Consider the following 13,663-nt stretch of genomic DNA (forward strand, 5'->3'; position numbering starts at 1 on the left):
CCACCGAGTACAATCTGGATTGCACAACGGTCGAGGGAGCACGAGGACGTTGGCGGAGTGTTTCACGGGAAAGTGGCTGATTGTAGATGCAAGGGCCAATGACGTGCATGTGGGTTTGGCGTTCACAACTCAAGACTGAAGATGCCGGAATAGGCAGGCTGAGGTAGGCACTGGATGATTTATTGGAAACCAGAGATCTGACTAGTATGGCAACTAGGCTTTGGATGTTCTAATCTGGCTTTATGTCTACTGAGAATCCGAGTCTAGAACCAAGAGGTTCACTGTAACCCCGCGACTGTCCCTCGTCTGAGAGTGCGGGGCTGAGAGGGATCTCGCATTGAGACCGTTGGTAGGGAGAAACCTGTCTGTTGTCCGACGGACCTTTTGTGAACTATTGAGACAATAGCCCAGGGCTCGCGTAAGAGAAAAGAGGCAGCAGATGGTTTGGTTCAGATCACAATGTTGAAAATCCAGCCTAGTTCTGTGCCTTGTGGGCACAGCCCCATGTTGTGCCTGGCTGGTGATCAGCCACATCTTGCACAGCCCTCTGCGCCTCGGTTTGCATTCCCACCTGTGTGCCGGACAAGCGATGTGAGCTCCCTCCTGGGCTGGAGAAGTTGGTTGATGATGTGATTGAGGGTAGTTGAATGAAAAAGGGATCGAGTCTTTGATTGAGTAGTTTTGGACAGAAAAGTGTTGACTAGAGTGTGATTGAATCGTGATGGTGCAGTAGCTGGGCGGTTACAGCTGTGGGCTGGAATAGCCGCTGTCAAACCTGCAGCGAGACAGTAATAAGAGTAAGGCGAGATAAATCAGATCAATCTTGATCAATCCAGTCAAAGCGTCCGGCACACGGCATTTCTTGCTTCCACCAAGTTCCTAATGGCTGCATCATTATCCAGTTGTGCAGCATCTTGTCTCACACGAGCATTGGCTGGCTATGACTCTCGCCTAGTAGGCCTCCTGTGCGATCACGAGGCGCAGCAGCTTCAACCTCCACCGCATGCCACCTCCAACTCGGTCCATTCCACTGCGACATGGCCGCTCTGCCTACGGACAAACCGCCAGCTGAGATGGTGGTGTGCACCCCTTTCCGGGAGGATAACTGGGATCTCATGCCCACCCTGGCCTGGTTTTTGGGGGCCAGAGTGGAAAGACGGTCTTTTGGTGTTGGCCATGTCTCTTTTTTATCTATCTACTCACTGCCATCGCGTATCCTAGCTTCCGTCTCCCCCCTGCGACCGTCTTTTTCGACCCCATTCAATGAGGACGCCGCCTTATAAGCTTGTGTGCTTCCCGGATGACTGCATAATGGGCGCCTTGTCTGCTTCTTGACATAAATCCACACGAGGCTGCGAACTTGATCTATTTCAACTGATCAGCAAACAACTTCCCCCTCCAAAAAGCATCTGCCTTGCCTCTACAGTACAGTAACCCATCGCCGACACGATGAACTTTGGCGGGGCATCGCCTTCGGGTCTCAGACCCCCAGTGTCGTCTGCCTCGCCCAGCGGCTCCAACAACACCACGACTGGACGACCGCAGCTATGGACGCCTTCTTCGCAGCGAAAGGTGTCGCGGCTTTACCTCTACACGACTCTCTCGCTCGACAAGATCATGGCTGTAGTCCATGCCAAGTCCCCCGATCCTGTTCCTGGGTGTGTTTGCCTCCCCCGCCTGCCTAGCTTTGTGTGACTTAGGTGCTGATGAGACGTCATAGTATTGAATCCGCCAACAAGAAGCTCAATTCGTTGCTCAACAAACAGCCTCGATGGTTGCACCCGCGAAACGAGGAGGATATGGGACGACGACTGGACGAGCTCGCACTATCACCCACTCGCACGACTTCTAGCTGGAACTCGATCAATTCGCAGGCTCGCATCCCTAACAACTCGATACCCTCGCTCAACCAGAACCCCACGCCGCATCTCATGAGGAACAATGGCATCAGCCCTACGCTCGAGGTTCCTCCTTTCAATCAATTTCCTACTCAACAACATACGCCGAATAGATCTGTTCCCCTTCAGCAGGCTAGGGCGGCGCCGAATCAGCAACAGAACAATGATGGTGTTTTTCAGCGATTCCTCCGAAGCACAAGTTTCATGTCGGCATCCACAGACTGCACCACCGGGACCCTGCACCGTCTGCTCAACGACTACTCTGATGCATACGTCAAGAGCGTCAAGAGGCTCGTCAAGAGATACACCGCGCCCATTAATTATCGAGGAGCGAGTCTTTCACCCATCTCGGACGACGAGCCTTCTCATTCAACCTGGATGAACGACTCCGACTCGCCGCCTCCTCTGCCCAACGGCCCTGATCACCTCCCCGGCGACTTTCTACTCCTCGATGAGCATTTCGGACAACAGCCCCCATGCTTCAAAGAGACGGAGCAGCACATCAAGAAGTCATGCTTGTGTCGTCCCAACGAGGAGATTCAAGAGCCGGCCTGGGTGACAGTGCACGGGGTATCCAACGGCGTCCACAGAATGCTCCAGTATAGTAAAGACGGTATGAAGGTCGAAGATCGCGATCCCTTTGGCAACACAATTCTTCATCTCATGGCGGCACGAGGATGGATATTGAATGACTACCTTTTCCAGGCTCTCTTGCTAAATCCGAGCCCTCACATTCTCAACGCACAAAACACGGCTGGCCAGACTCTCCTGCATGTCCTCCACCGCAGCTGGTTCTACAACGAGACGTTCCTGTGTGAGCTGCTGCGCAGTCTGGCTCAGAGGAACTTTGACTTTGGCGCCCGCGATCACTATGGACGTTCCTTTTCGCACATCCTCCTCGCTAGGGATGTTTCCCCCGACATGCGCAACTTTTTCCTCCAGGTTTGTCAGTATAACAGCAACTGCACCAAGAGGGACGCTTTCAACGTGACGCCCACGCTTGCTGAGCCCACGCCCGGCATCAACAGGGCTCACACCCAAGCGATGGACCTCGACCCTCCGGTACCGGCGTCTGTGCCTGAAGAGGATGGCGATATTGAGCCGTACCATGTTAGTGCTGTTACACAAGAGGCTCGGCTGCTCGGGTTTATCGGCAAAGCCTCCCTCGAGTCTCATCTTGAGGATTCAGAAGGCCGCAATGGACTGCACTGTCTCGCCGCAGCGACACTTAGCAAATCCAGCGTCCTTCACAAGCATGGTCTGGATGAGCAGGGAGAGCCTAGCGATCGCCCACGGAGAAAGGACAGGGCACCTAAGGACCTGGATTCTTGCACCGAGCGATATAACCTGCGTCTAAGCCTTTTGGAAGGTCTCCTCGAAGCGGATGCCGACCCGAACCACTACGATATCCACGGATACACTCCGCTGATGGCCTTCGCCGCCCAGCTCCCAGAGGACGACGATTACAAGGTCGGAGGCAAGATTTTGCACAAGCTCGTGGAAGCCGGTGCCGACATCAACGCTCGAAATCGGTCTGGCGAGACGGCACTACACGTGGCTGTCCGCTGCGGTCGGAAGCTGGCGGTGAAGCAACTCGTTGAAGACGGCGCTTCGGTTCATGCCCGGGATGCAGCGGGCCGGAGTGTTCTGGATGTGGCCGACGTCAAGATGAAGAGCCTGGGCGGACAGGACACGGAGCAGTATGCTCACCTCGAGGCTTGCCGGGCATGGCTGAGCGGACAGACGGGCAAGGCTGTGCAGAACCCGACGGTGATGCAGGAGTGGGGAGTGACTATGGCATGAGATATGAATAGATGAGTTGATGTATATATACGTTTCCTGGTCCGGGTAGGGAAGGGGTCTTGATTTATGGCGTTTTGGCTTAGAGGTGGATACCCACGTATATCTCAGGGGCAAAAGTAGCGGTTATAGACTTGGAAATATCATCTCGTCAAATTGATTCATGCTGGGCATGTGTTGTATATCATAATAGTCAATTACTCCTCCTTTTCCTGAATCTATCTATGGAAAGACAAGTTTGTGTGTCAAATCAGTTCCCTCTATCAGCATTCTCTTAGTAGCTAAACTTTTGCTTGACAAGCTCCTCGCTCAGCTTCCACGCCTTGTCGGCCTCGACGGTGTCCCTCGCCCAGGCCTTGACCGTGTCGACGTAGGGGTCAGATACGCGGGACTCAAGGAGGTAAGCGCCGTTGCTCGCTATTGAGAGTTAGTACAGTGCCAACCTTTTTTTATTGAAAATAGGCTTGCTCACCCTTGATGTTGGGGTCGAATGCAGCAAAGGCATGCGTAGCTGCTCCGACCTCTACAGGGACGGCTTCAAAGAACTCCCAACCTTCGGAGTTGCCGCGCGAGCGATGGGTTTCGACTAGAGGCTAGTTAGCATTGGCGTTCTGGGATGGGTAGAAAAAAAAAAAAAAAGACTTACGAAAACTCTTGAGATCCTTGTCAGGGGATGCAAAGTCCAGGTGACTTCCCAAGTTGGTCGACATGATGAGGCCAGGGTGCACGCTATACGCCTGGAGACCTCGGCTTCCCAGCTTCTGGGCCAGGGATAGCGAGAAGAGCATGTTTGCCGTCTTGGCCTGTCCGTAAGCCGTCCACCTCTCATAGGTCTCGCCCTTCTGTCTCGAGTTAGCTAACATGCTGGATGATGATCGTTGTGGGGGACTTGCGCTAAAGTGAGGATCGTAGTGGCGGACGGGGCTGAAGCTGTGACCGTTGCTAGAAACGTTGACGACGCGTGGGGACTTGGAGGCGAGGATCTTGTCCATGATGAGGTTTGTCAAGAGAAAGTGTCCAAGGTGATCAGCAGCAAACTGCATCTCAAAGCCATCCGACGTCGTAGCATAAGGAATAGCCATGACACCCGCATTGTTGACAACAACATCAATCTCAGACACGTCGCCCCAGCCATTGACCTCTTCAGCAGCCTTGCGCACCGAGTCCATGGAGCTCAAGTCGACGATCAAGTGGCGGGTCTTGACACCCGGATGAGTTGCACTGATGGTCTCGGAGAGCTCTTGGAGTTTGGAGGCGGTGCGGCCGGCGAGGATGAGGAGTTCTGGGGATGCGGCGGCGGTGGCTTCGACAAAGGTTGCGCCGAGGCCCTTGGGGGTTACACCTGTTGTGAGGATTGTTTTGCCCTTGATGATGGAGGCGTAGTCGGCGACGAGCTCGCTGATGGGAGTGGAAGAAGTGTAAGGGGCCATTGTGATTGCTTTGGATGAGATGATATGGATATGGATCAAAGACCAAGTTGCGATGAGATTGTGATGTGTTGGGATCAAGTGAGATGTGGTTGAGATTTTGTTGGTTGGCATTCTCAAGCGAGCAGGACATGAAATCTTTATACTTGAATCCATTTCTAATGTCCGAAATTCCATACTCGTGGATAAACTCATGGTTTCTTGCTGACGCCAGCAACATTTGGTGTAAGTCGCGATGCTGGCGTCAGCCAAACCCGGTTTTGTGGGGCCGTGATGGCGTCAGGTCTGAAGGAGTCTTGTTAACGCCGAAACACATCATGGAAGTAAGTATTGGGGCCGAAAACAGCGATAATACCGTTTGAATGGGTTGGGTGAGTTCATTCGAGCCACAATGGGACTTACCATCAATCTTGAAGCAAGAGGAAGACACGTCGGGGCATGATTGTTCAAGTCAACGGAGTGGATCAGATGACCCACATTTCGCCGTTCCGAGTCGGCATGGCACGGTTCGCGAGGACGGGAGATGGACGGCGAGAGTAGACAAAGGAATCGCCTTTTGAATGAGGGAGGCGGGTATAATAGAGAGTGACAAATAGCAAAGCTGCCGAAACCATCCGTCCGTGAAAACGACTCTAGAAAACAAGCAGCGCGTTAACAAGGCTGCCGAAAAGACTGTGCTGAACAACATTATGGCTTGCCAGCCACCCAAAACCGCAAGCAGTGAAGAAAGGATAGGACGGCCCCAAATGATAGGAAGCCCTTGTATAAAAGGAAAAATGAGAATAGGTGAGCCTCACCCCAAGGAACACGCCTGGATCATCTGCCAGAGGCCATTGCCAAATCAGGCTGCTGACCAGGTTGCTATTGGCGCAGGCTTTTAGTGGATGGAGCCCACTGTGGGTGCTAGCTTGGGGCGATCGTAAACTCAAATCGACGCTGGTGGTCGAACGTGAGATATTGTAGGGAGCGAGAATCTTTGAAATTCGTGAAGGAATGGCGTGAAATATCGTTGATGAGACAAGTGTTGTTGTCTGTCAGGTCCAGAGAAGTAGTCTTTGAACAATCAGTAACAGCCTGGACGGAGAAGCTAGATCACTTACCGCAGGTCGGTAGACATGTATCATATCGTTAATTTGTACAAGATCAAAGACGAAAGACGTCATCCAGAAGAATTGAGCTTGGCTTCGACGGCGCGCAGGATGGCTTCCATGCGTCTCTTATTCTGTCGTCGGCTTTCTCGGTTGCTGACCTGAGGCTTGAAGGCCATCGGAGCGCGGAGACGATACTCGGGGTGATCTGGGGCAAGCTGGTTCGATGGAGCGAGGTAACGGCTTAGGCTGTACTGGCGATCTTCTGGGACGGCTATCGGAAGGGCGACGGCATTGCGATTATTGCCGTTGGTTGATGAGTTGTTCGATGCTGCTTTTCTGAGTGGATTCGTGTTAGTGACGTCCTTGCAAGCCTTGGCGGATGTCTCACTCCGAAAGGTTCAAGTAGCACACAGCATCCGTAGAGGAAGTATTGGACGCCATGGTATCGAGGGTTTCTGTACGACTAACTCAACAGAAAACGGTGCTTCCATTGAATTCAGCGACGGGTACAAGTGCAAAACCAAGGATACAAGGCCGCGGCGTGTTGATCCCGTGGTGGGTGAGTGCGGTGATTGGCTGAGTGTGGCTGTTGAAGAAAGGACCCTGAAAACCGAAATCCCGGAAAAGGGAGATCAGTGAAGATCCCGTCTTGGGGATTTCCAAAGCAGGAAATAGGGAGAAACAAGTTCCAATAATTGAGATGATGAGGAAAATAGGGCCCAAGAACCAAAAACTTTTGGAGGATCTAGCCCTCTTTTAAAGAAAGTGAGAGCTGACAGCCCAACTCCCCAAGAGCAATGACATGACGGAACTACACAGGCGTTCGCCCTTTGCCCCAACATGCTCAATTCAGCCGCATGCCCCCTAACGCTCAGAGACGATCATGCGTTCTAGACCCCTAGGACGCAGTTGCACCGTTCGGTATGCCTCATGGGTGGTGTGGGCAAGGATACGAATCAGGGTCCTGAATGACGTCACAGGCTTGTCACCGACGGGGCGGCTCGTGTCTGGGGGGCCGCTAGGCTGACTTTTGACGGCTCAATTCAGAAAATGCCCTTCTCCTTTCAACCATTGACTATGGCATTCTACAGTAGAGAGAAATGATGTCACTTTCTAACGATTTTGGGCCTCGCCGGATGAAGCCGTGTTGATGTGTCGAATATTGGTTGATGGTTTGTCTCATCTCGAGTCCAAGTCCTACGGAATACGCACGGTGCATTCAATCTCACTGTGGGACTGAGCTACCGAGTTGTAAAGGACTCGAGGTTGTGAGACGGAGTTTGAATGCCTTTGATCAACAACATTGACCAATGAGAATAGTGACAACAACGGCCAAGAGACCCTAGATTGATCATCGAGATAGAATTCCCTCACAAACCCTGATCAAAGACCCTGATCTGCAAGTCTAGACCGCGGCCTTTTTCGGAGAATGACGATGTGCCAGACACTGGGGCACGCGGCCTCCAACGCACACTAACCCAAGGGTTCATTCAACTTGGAAATGCCCCTGTCCAATGTGCAGGTCCAGACTACTGCTGATGACGTCGATCTTTTCAGGCAGGCTCTTACGGGAATCCTTGGGCGGCAGAGACGCCCAATCATGGGATTCTCTCGGCGCAGAGTCCGCCTTGTGTGAATGCAGTAAGCGACTGCCGCGCGGCACTGCGCAAGCGCAAGAGTCAGCATCTCAAGTTGGATGCAACCTCTCGGGAGGAAAGCTGAACACAGTGATCGGCGCTTGGTTGCCTTTTTTTCTTAGACGCGCTTTTGCAGAGTTAGTTGTAGGTGTATTTGGTAAACGGGGTTCCCTCTTTTCTCGCTCGGCATTCCAGCTCGCTTGAAGCACAGTGTGAATGTGATATTGTTTACCTTCATGCAATGAACCAGGCCCCGACTTCTTCATCTGGCCTGAGAAATGAGTCTTGCACAGGGTTACACGACATTGGGCTCAGGTTGAATGCTGGAGTAGAGGATGGTCTTGGAGCTGAGATGAGGCAAGTTGTCCAGCATAAGTCTTCGGGCAATTATTAGGGGACCTTTAGTATCTCCTCATCTTGACCATCTAATAATAATCCTAGAATATATTGAAAAATATCCAAGGCAAGGTAGCATTGCTGGAAAGCCTTTTTTGCTCTTTACGAAGACTGGGCGTAGGTAGTCGCGAATGCGATTCTTATGTTGGGATTCCTTGGCACTCCAAAGGCATCAAGATCAGATCAAATGGTTCTTGCGCTTCGATCAGGCTCCGTGGATAGGTCTTTAAGATGCAGTTGCCGGTGATAAGTATGACAGTACTGTGGCGAGGAGGTGTTCAAGTCGGCCAGCAAATGTACCGGCGCAGAACAGGTGAGTGAAGTTTTCACTTGCGCTTTTCACGTTGATAGTGGAGGTTTCTTGTGCCAGTGAGTTATCGTGGGACGTTGAAGGTTGACTGACGGAGAGAGAATATTTGATACGGTATGGTAGTTTATATGGACAGACTGCGGATTAAGTAAAGGGCCCTTCACGCCGAACTGGTTGTGAATGAAGGAGAAAAAAATGATATAAACAGTTTGCAATCAGGAAAATACGGCTGGTTTGATTCATATCTTTCTCAAGGGCTGGATGCGTGTTTGGTGTCTGTGAGGGGGCAAGGTCTCGGAGGGCTGTCTGCGAGAGAGGAGCAACACACTCTCCTCGCGAAACCACCGAGACTCTTGTCGAGTCAACCGATCCGCAATGCATTTGCGAGATGACTTGAGCATAAGATCCTCTGTGAACCCATGATTGGTACGTTATTCATTTCCATATGACAGTTTCTGCCGTCGGATGGTACCTGATTCGAGGGTTCGGTTCTCAACTGAAAGATGACCAGCTACAACGTCACCCACCAAGGCTATTTAGCCCAATCCCATCACCATATCATCTTCGAATCTACTTCAACTAAGAGTCCTACCAGCTTGTCCGAATTTATGGTATCACACTTCACCTTTGACCTGTCTCTCGCGCCGTCCGTCGTTGAGAAGCCCATGGCTTTTCGGCTCTTTTAGTATGGTATCTTGAGAATTTCTGCGGTAGCCATTGCCAGCTTCAATTTGATTCAACCTGCTCCGAACATAGCGAGAGTTCAGATTGCTCATACGATTTGCAGATCCCCTCCAGGATGCCGGCATCCCACTCTCAGGCACTCTTCAATGTGCACGCTCGCATTCGCGACTAGGTTCAATCCACTCTAGGAAGTTCCCCAAGAATTATCGTCGAGTTCCATCTACTCCGACCATGACGAGACTTTATGTTCCTAAGAGGAGCCATGGCGTGGCTCCGGGGCAGAGACTAGGTAGCATGTCGATCTGGGTCACCCTTGAGGCGACCAACTGGTGCCAGGTTTCTGGAAGCAACAGCATTCTTCATAAAGGATGTTCGGAACCTCGTTGGTATGAACGACTGGTCATCCGAGGAGCTAAATATGATCTCCAAATTCCTCAACAGAACAAGCGTATCCGTCAATTTATATCCACCCAAAGCCTTATGAGCCGGGAGTGGGCAGGGACCTAACAGACGAGAAAACCGCCAGTCGTCACTTCTAGTCCGTTTGAAGCATTGTGAGGTTAGTCGCAAACAAGCCAGGTGCCTACGTCACATCTGCTCCGGGTATCATATTCGACCCAAAGCTAAATAAATCCAGTTCAGCTCATTTGTCCTCGTGGCAAGACCTGATTTAAGAATAGGTAGGTGGGTGCGTCGACGTGGCTACCCGATGCAGGGAGGCGGTCTAAGATTGAGGTGACTTGACCACCCTTCGCCCGAGTTTCGGAAGATGTGTCAAAACAAGGACTAAAACTGCGTAAAATCTAGGAATAATACGAAAACTATTATGTGAAATTCAAAATAATTTCATCATAATCATCATCATTATGAGCATATTTATTAGGTGTGTCTAAGCCTGGGTCTGGGCAAATTAGGATTGCCCGTCGTGGGCAAACGTGGCTGCCTGGGAAGCAATTCACAAGGGTCATTGTAAACTCTCACATCATTTTCGGAATAATAACGGACGGAGATTGACCTGGCCGAGAAATTTCATGTAAAACGAAGCTATTGCAAGGATATTCCGTTAGCAAATCATAAATACTGTGCCTGAATCACGTAGCCGCTGTGAACGTCCTCCATTCAGCCCAGCCGGTGCGGATAGTGGCTATCGTAGCGCTGAGCTGCCTGTTTGGCGGCTCAAGCTTGTCCTTCCAGGGGACCTTCCTTAGGCACACAGCCACTGTTGACCCCGCTGCCTGCGAGCTTCCCCGCCATACATGCACGCCGGGAGGCTTTCGGGGTCGGTTACCTTCTCCGACCTCACTCGCTCTTTTTTACCCTTTAAACCTCCAACTCCATCCATTCTCTGTATCTTCAGGTCCTCCTTCGTTCTCTGGATCCTCGGTCGCCTCCCCCCCAGCTGCTCTTGCTGTTGCGTCTCTTTCGTTTTCTCCCCCTCATTCATGATCACGAGATACCGATAACGCTCGTGCCCCACGTCATATCATGGCGGCGACCGACCGTGATAACGACGCCCAGCACGGCATCGCATTTCAGATTCCCGCCTCTTCACCGGCGGATGCAGAGGTCTTTTCGGAGAGAATGGAGGAATCTCCTATCAAGTTCGAGATACCCGACAACTGCCGCACGTTTTCGCCCTTCCCCCGTCTTCCACCGGAGCTCCGCCATCGGATATGGGAGGCTACTTTGACGACGCCCGGGATGCACTTCCTCAAGGTTGACACTGAGTATGAGCCATCTTCTGGTCGTGGGAGGTGGTGGATTAGAGACTTTTCTTCTCCTCATGATCTCATCGAGGACGATGATGATGAGATTGCCGACCCCGTTGCGCTCGAGGTGAAGAGGGAGTCACGGCCGATTTCGGTACAGTATGGCTCGCTGAGACCGCTTTATCCTACTCGCCAAGCCGACATCTCCTACTACACCAGCCTGCATCAGCAACTTGCCAAACTGTCAGTCACCTGCAACGAGGCTGCTGCTATTGCAAAGAGCCTGGCATGTCGATCCGACACATTCCGCCTAGACAACGGTCGCATCATCAGCCTGGGCTGCTCTTCAGACGTCATCTACCTTGAGTATGTTCCGCCTGATGTTTTCGAGAGTGGTTTCCGCTTCTTCAGATCGCTTCACTGCGAGGGCCTCGATCAGATTCGAAAAGTTGCGGTTCGGTACTGCCACAAGTGGAACGAGCAGCCGACGCCTCGGCGATGCCCAAATTGCGGTCAGCTTCACCCGTCCCCAGATGTCGTCAAGCACCCAAACCACATTTACCGGTTCCTGGCCCAATATCTTCCCAACCTCGAGCAATTCTACTTTGTGGACTACTTTATCCTGCGAAAAACCGACACTGCATCACAACCTACGCGGGAAGGTAACGACTTGGGGGCAAAGCCTCGAGGTAGGTGACACCAGAACACAGATGGTGGCTGAATGAGGCTGACTCTGGAACAGCGAATCCCCATCCGCGCACATTTCAGGGCGGAAACAGGACCTACTGTGAAGTCAACGACCATGACTGGAACGTCCGACCTGTAGTCTGGGAGATGAAGTCCTGGCTGCAAGAACAGTTCGTCAAGTACGCAAAAACCAGCAAACTCAGCAAGCACCGAAACCCCGAAAAGGTCCAGTTTGGAGTTCTGGCTTGTGAATGGACCGTCGGACCACCAGCAGAGGCGACGAGAGGACCGATAACACCGGTCAAGAAGGGTCACAACAAGAGGAGACTCTCAGAGGATCACAGCCCGTCGAGGAGTCGACGCCTAAATATCCACAGGGCATCGGCCACTCCACCTCAGAACCTGCCCCAGGAGGCGACGCGCGGGTTCGCATTTGTTTTTGGCGCACAGGAGGAGGCGAGCAATGAGTTTGACTTTACGATTTCGATTCCCCTATAATGACCTTGAGACGCTTTGGCCCTTACGATTGCGAGGAGTTGGTAGGGAAAGAAAGGAAAGGAAAGGGAGTTAAGGATATTTCGGCGTGCTTTTTCTCTTAATGACGAAGCAGCCTCGGCCGTATTGGCAGCTGCATGAATCGAACTGATGGATTGGAATCAGTATTAAATCGCTCTTAGAAGAGTAGAGTTATCCCAATTCACAAACAAGACTCTCGAGACCTCATGACTCCTAATTAGAATTCCGTTTTACGCTATGCTCGGGAAACTCGCTGCTGGGATATTCGAGTCCTCCTCGCCATCAAGAAGCATCAATGCCCATCATGGAAAACTCTACAAACATCTCCTTGATCAACCTCGTCATCTCTATCAGTTTGCCTGGTCGTGCTGTCCACATCCCTTCCATAGCCCCTAGCTCCACGTTTACCATGTCCCTGTACCGTTGACATGTCAACAGGCCAGTCCATGCACTGCGGTTTGACCAGATACTCGGTAGGCCCAGAACGATGTTGATCTGACTGAGGACGTGGCGCACGAGCTCGGAAAAGAGAATGAACTGGGTCGATGCTTCGACAATAGGGACGCGTGCGTATTCCATTGGGGCAGGCCGGATGAGATCCTGGTTTGTGTCGCTTATAGAGTCGTAGATACACTTGAGGATGAACTCAAAGTGCTTGATGAGCTGGACGTAACAGGATATGACGAGGAACATAGTGGGCGAGTCAAAGACTGGAGGAAGAGAAGGTGTAGTGCCAGCTGCACCAGGAGGCGACCCAGTTGATGAAGGCGACGTTGTTCCAGATAGAACAGGGTCAATTACCAGCGCTGTCAAATCTGAACGCGCTGTGCGGCCCCGATGGGTCGCTGTTCGCGTACCGAGTTGTCGATGTAACGCTTTGATGACGACGAGAAACTCTTGGGCCGATTTCATAACCATTTGAAGATTTTCGTAACCGCTGATGGAGGCGTAAGAATCGCAGATGAATTCATCAAAGGGCGTGTTTTCCCTGACGTGCGTCACATGGTTCCAGCCTTTGTGAATCTCCACGTTGAGCCTTGAGAGTGTCTCAAAGTGTAGCTTGGTCGGCACAATGATGCGCTGCTCGATACCTGGAGGATCAAGTTGACGCACGGCAGGCCAGTTCTCCATGGGAAAGGGTAGATTCTCAGGGTCGTAAGAGCAAAACGAATCGAGGTTCCAGTTGAAGCCAGACATGGGATCGTCGAGCAGACCCTGTAGGAACTGCATATCCTCTGAAGAGTGGTCTTGGCTGCGGGAATCCACCGGGTTCAATGCAACTTCGGAGGGTTTCCTTAGCACGAGGTCTTTCTTGGGGGGCCTCCCGACGCGCCGCTGTAGGCCGGGCTGACACGGCAGATCGAGACGTGTGCAGCGCGCGCATGAAGCTGATGGGCCGACGGGACGCGCGCAGCGTAGCTTCTGGCGGCGACATCGCTCACAAGCAGAGCGGATCTGGTTCGGATGGGGAGACGGATGCATCGTCTGAGGTGATTAGCTTTGTTGTG

The 13,663-nt window shown here is 52.1% G+C and overlaps 5 protein-coding genes across 5 annotated transcripts; 2 read left to right on the forward strand and 3 right to left on the reverse strand.

Annotated features, from left to right (window-relative positions):
- Positions 1–1,449: 1,449 nt before the first annotated feature.
- On the forward strand, positions 1,450–3,701 carry NCS54_00024200 (Hypothetical protein; the record flags this gene model as incomplete). Its single annotated transcript, XM_053145897.1, has 2 exons — positions 1,450–1,658; positions 1,721–3,701. The coding sequence occupies 2 exons, from the start codon at positions 1,450–1,452 to the stop codon at positions 3,699–3,701; spliced, it is 2,190 nt and encodes a 729-aa protein (XP_053001872.1).
- Positions 3,702–3,972: 271 nt separating this feature from the next.
- NCS54_00024300 (Hypothetical protein) lies at positions 3,973–5,128 on the reverse strand (the record flags this gene model as incomplete). Its single annotated transcript, XM_053145898.1, has 3 exons — positions 3,973–4,115; positions 4,171–4,284; positions 4,345–5,128. The coding sequence occupies 3 exons, from the start codon at positions 5,126–5,128 to the stop codon at positions 3,973–3,975; spliced, it is 1,041 nt and encodes a 346-aa protein (XP_053001873.1).
- Positions 5,129–6,284: 1,156 nt separating this feature from the next.
- Positions 6,285–6,657, reverse strand: NCS54_00024400 (Hypothetical protein; the record flags this gene model as incomplete). Its single annotated transcript, XM_053145899.1, has 2 exons — positions 6,285–6,552; positions 6,605–6,657. The coding sequence occupies 2 exons, from the start codon at positions 6,655–6,657 to the stop codon at positions 6,285–6,287; spliced, it is 321 nt and encodes a 106-aa protein (XP_053001874.1).
- A 4,032-nt stretch (positions 6,658–10,689) lies between these two features.
- Positions 10,690–12,137, forward strand: NCS54_00024500 (2EXR domain-containing protein; the record flags this gene model as incomplete). Its single annotated transcript, XM_053145900.1, has 2 exons — positions 10,690–11,641; positions 11,695–12,137. Exons 1-2 carry the CDS (start codon positions 10,729–10,731, stop codon positions 12,135–12,137), a joined length of 1,356 nt encoding a protein of 451 aa, XP_053001875.1. The 5' UTR covers positions 10,690–10,728.
- Positions 12,138–12,437: 300 nt separating this feature from the next.
- On the reverse strand, positions 12,438–13,637 carry NCS54_00024600 (Hypothetical protein; the record flags this gene model as incomplete). Its single annotated transcript, XM_053145901.1, has 1 exon — positions 12,438–13,637. The coding sequence occupies one exon, from the start codon at positions 13,635–13,637 to the stop codon at positions 12,438–12,440; it is 1,200 nt and encodes a 399-aa protein (XP_053001876.1).
- Positions 13,638–13,663: the final 26 nt, after the last annotated feature.

The sequence above is a fragment of the Fusarium falciforme genome, chromosome 1, assembly GCF_026873545.1.
Source record: "Fusarium falciforme chromosome 1, complete sequence".
NCBI classification, from domain to species: Eukaryota; Fungi; Ascomycota; class Sordariomycetes; order Hypocreales; family Nectriaceae; genus Fusarium; species Fusarium falciforme.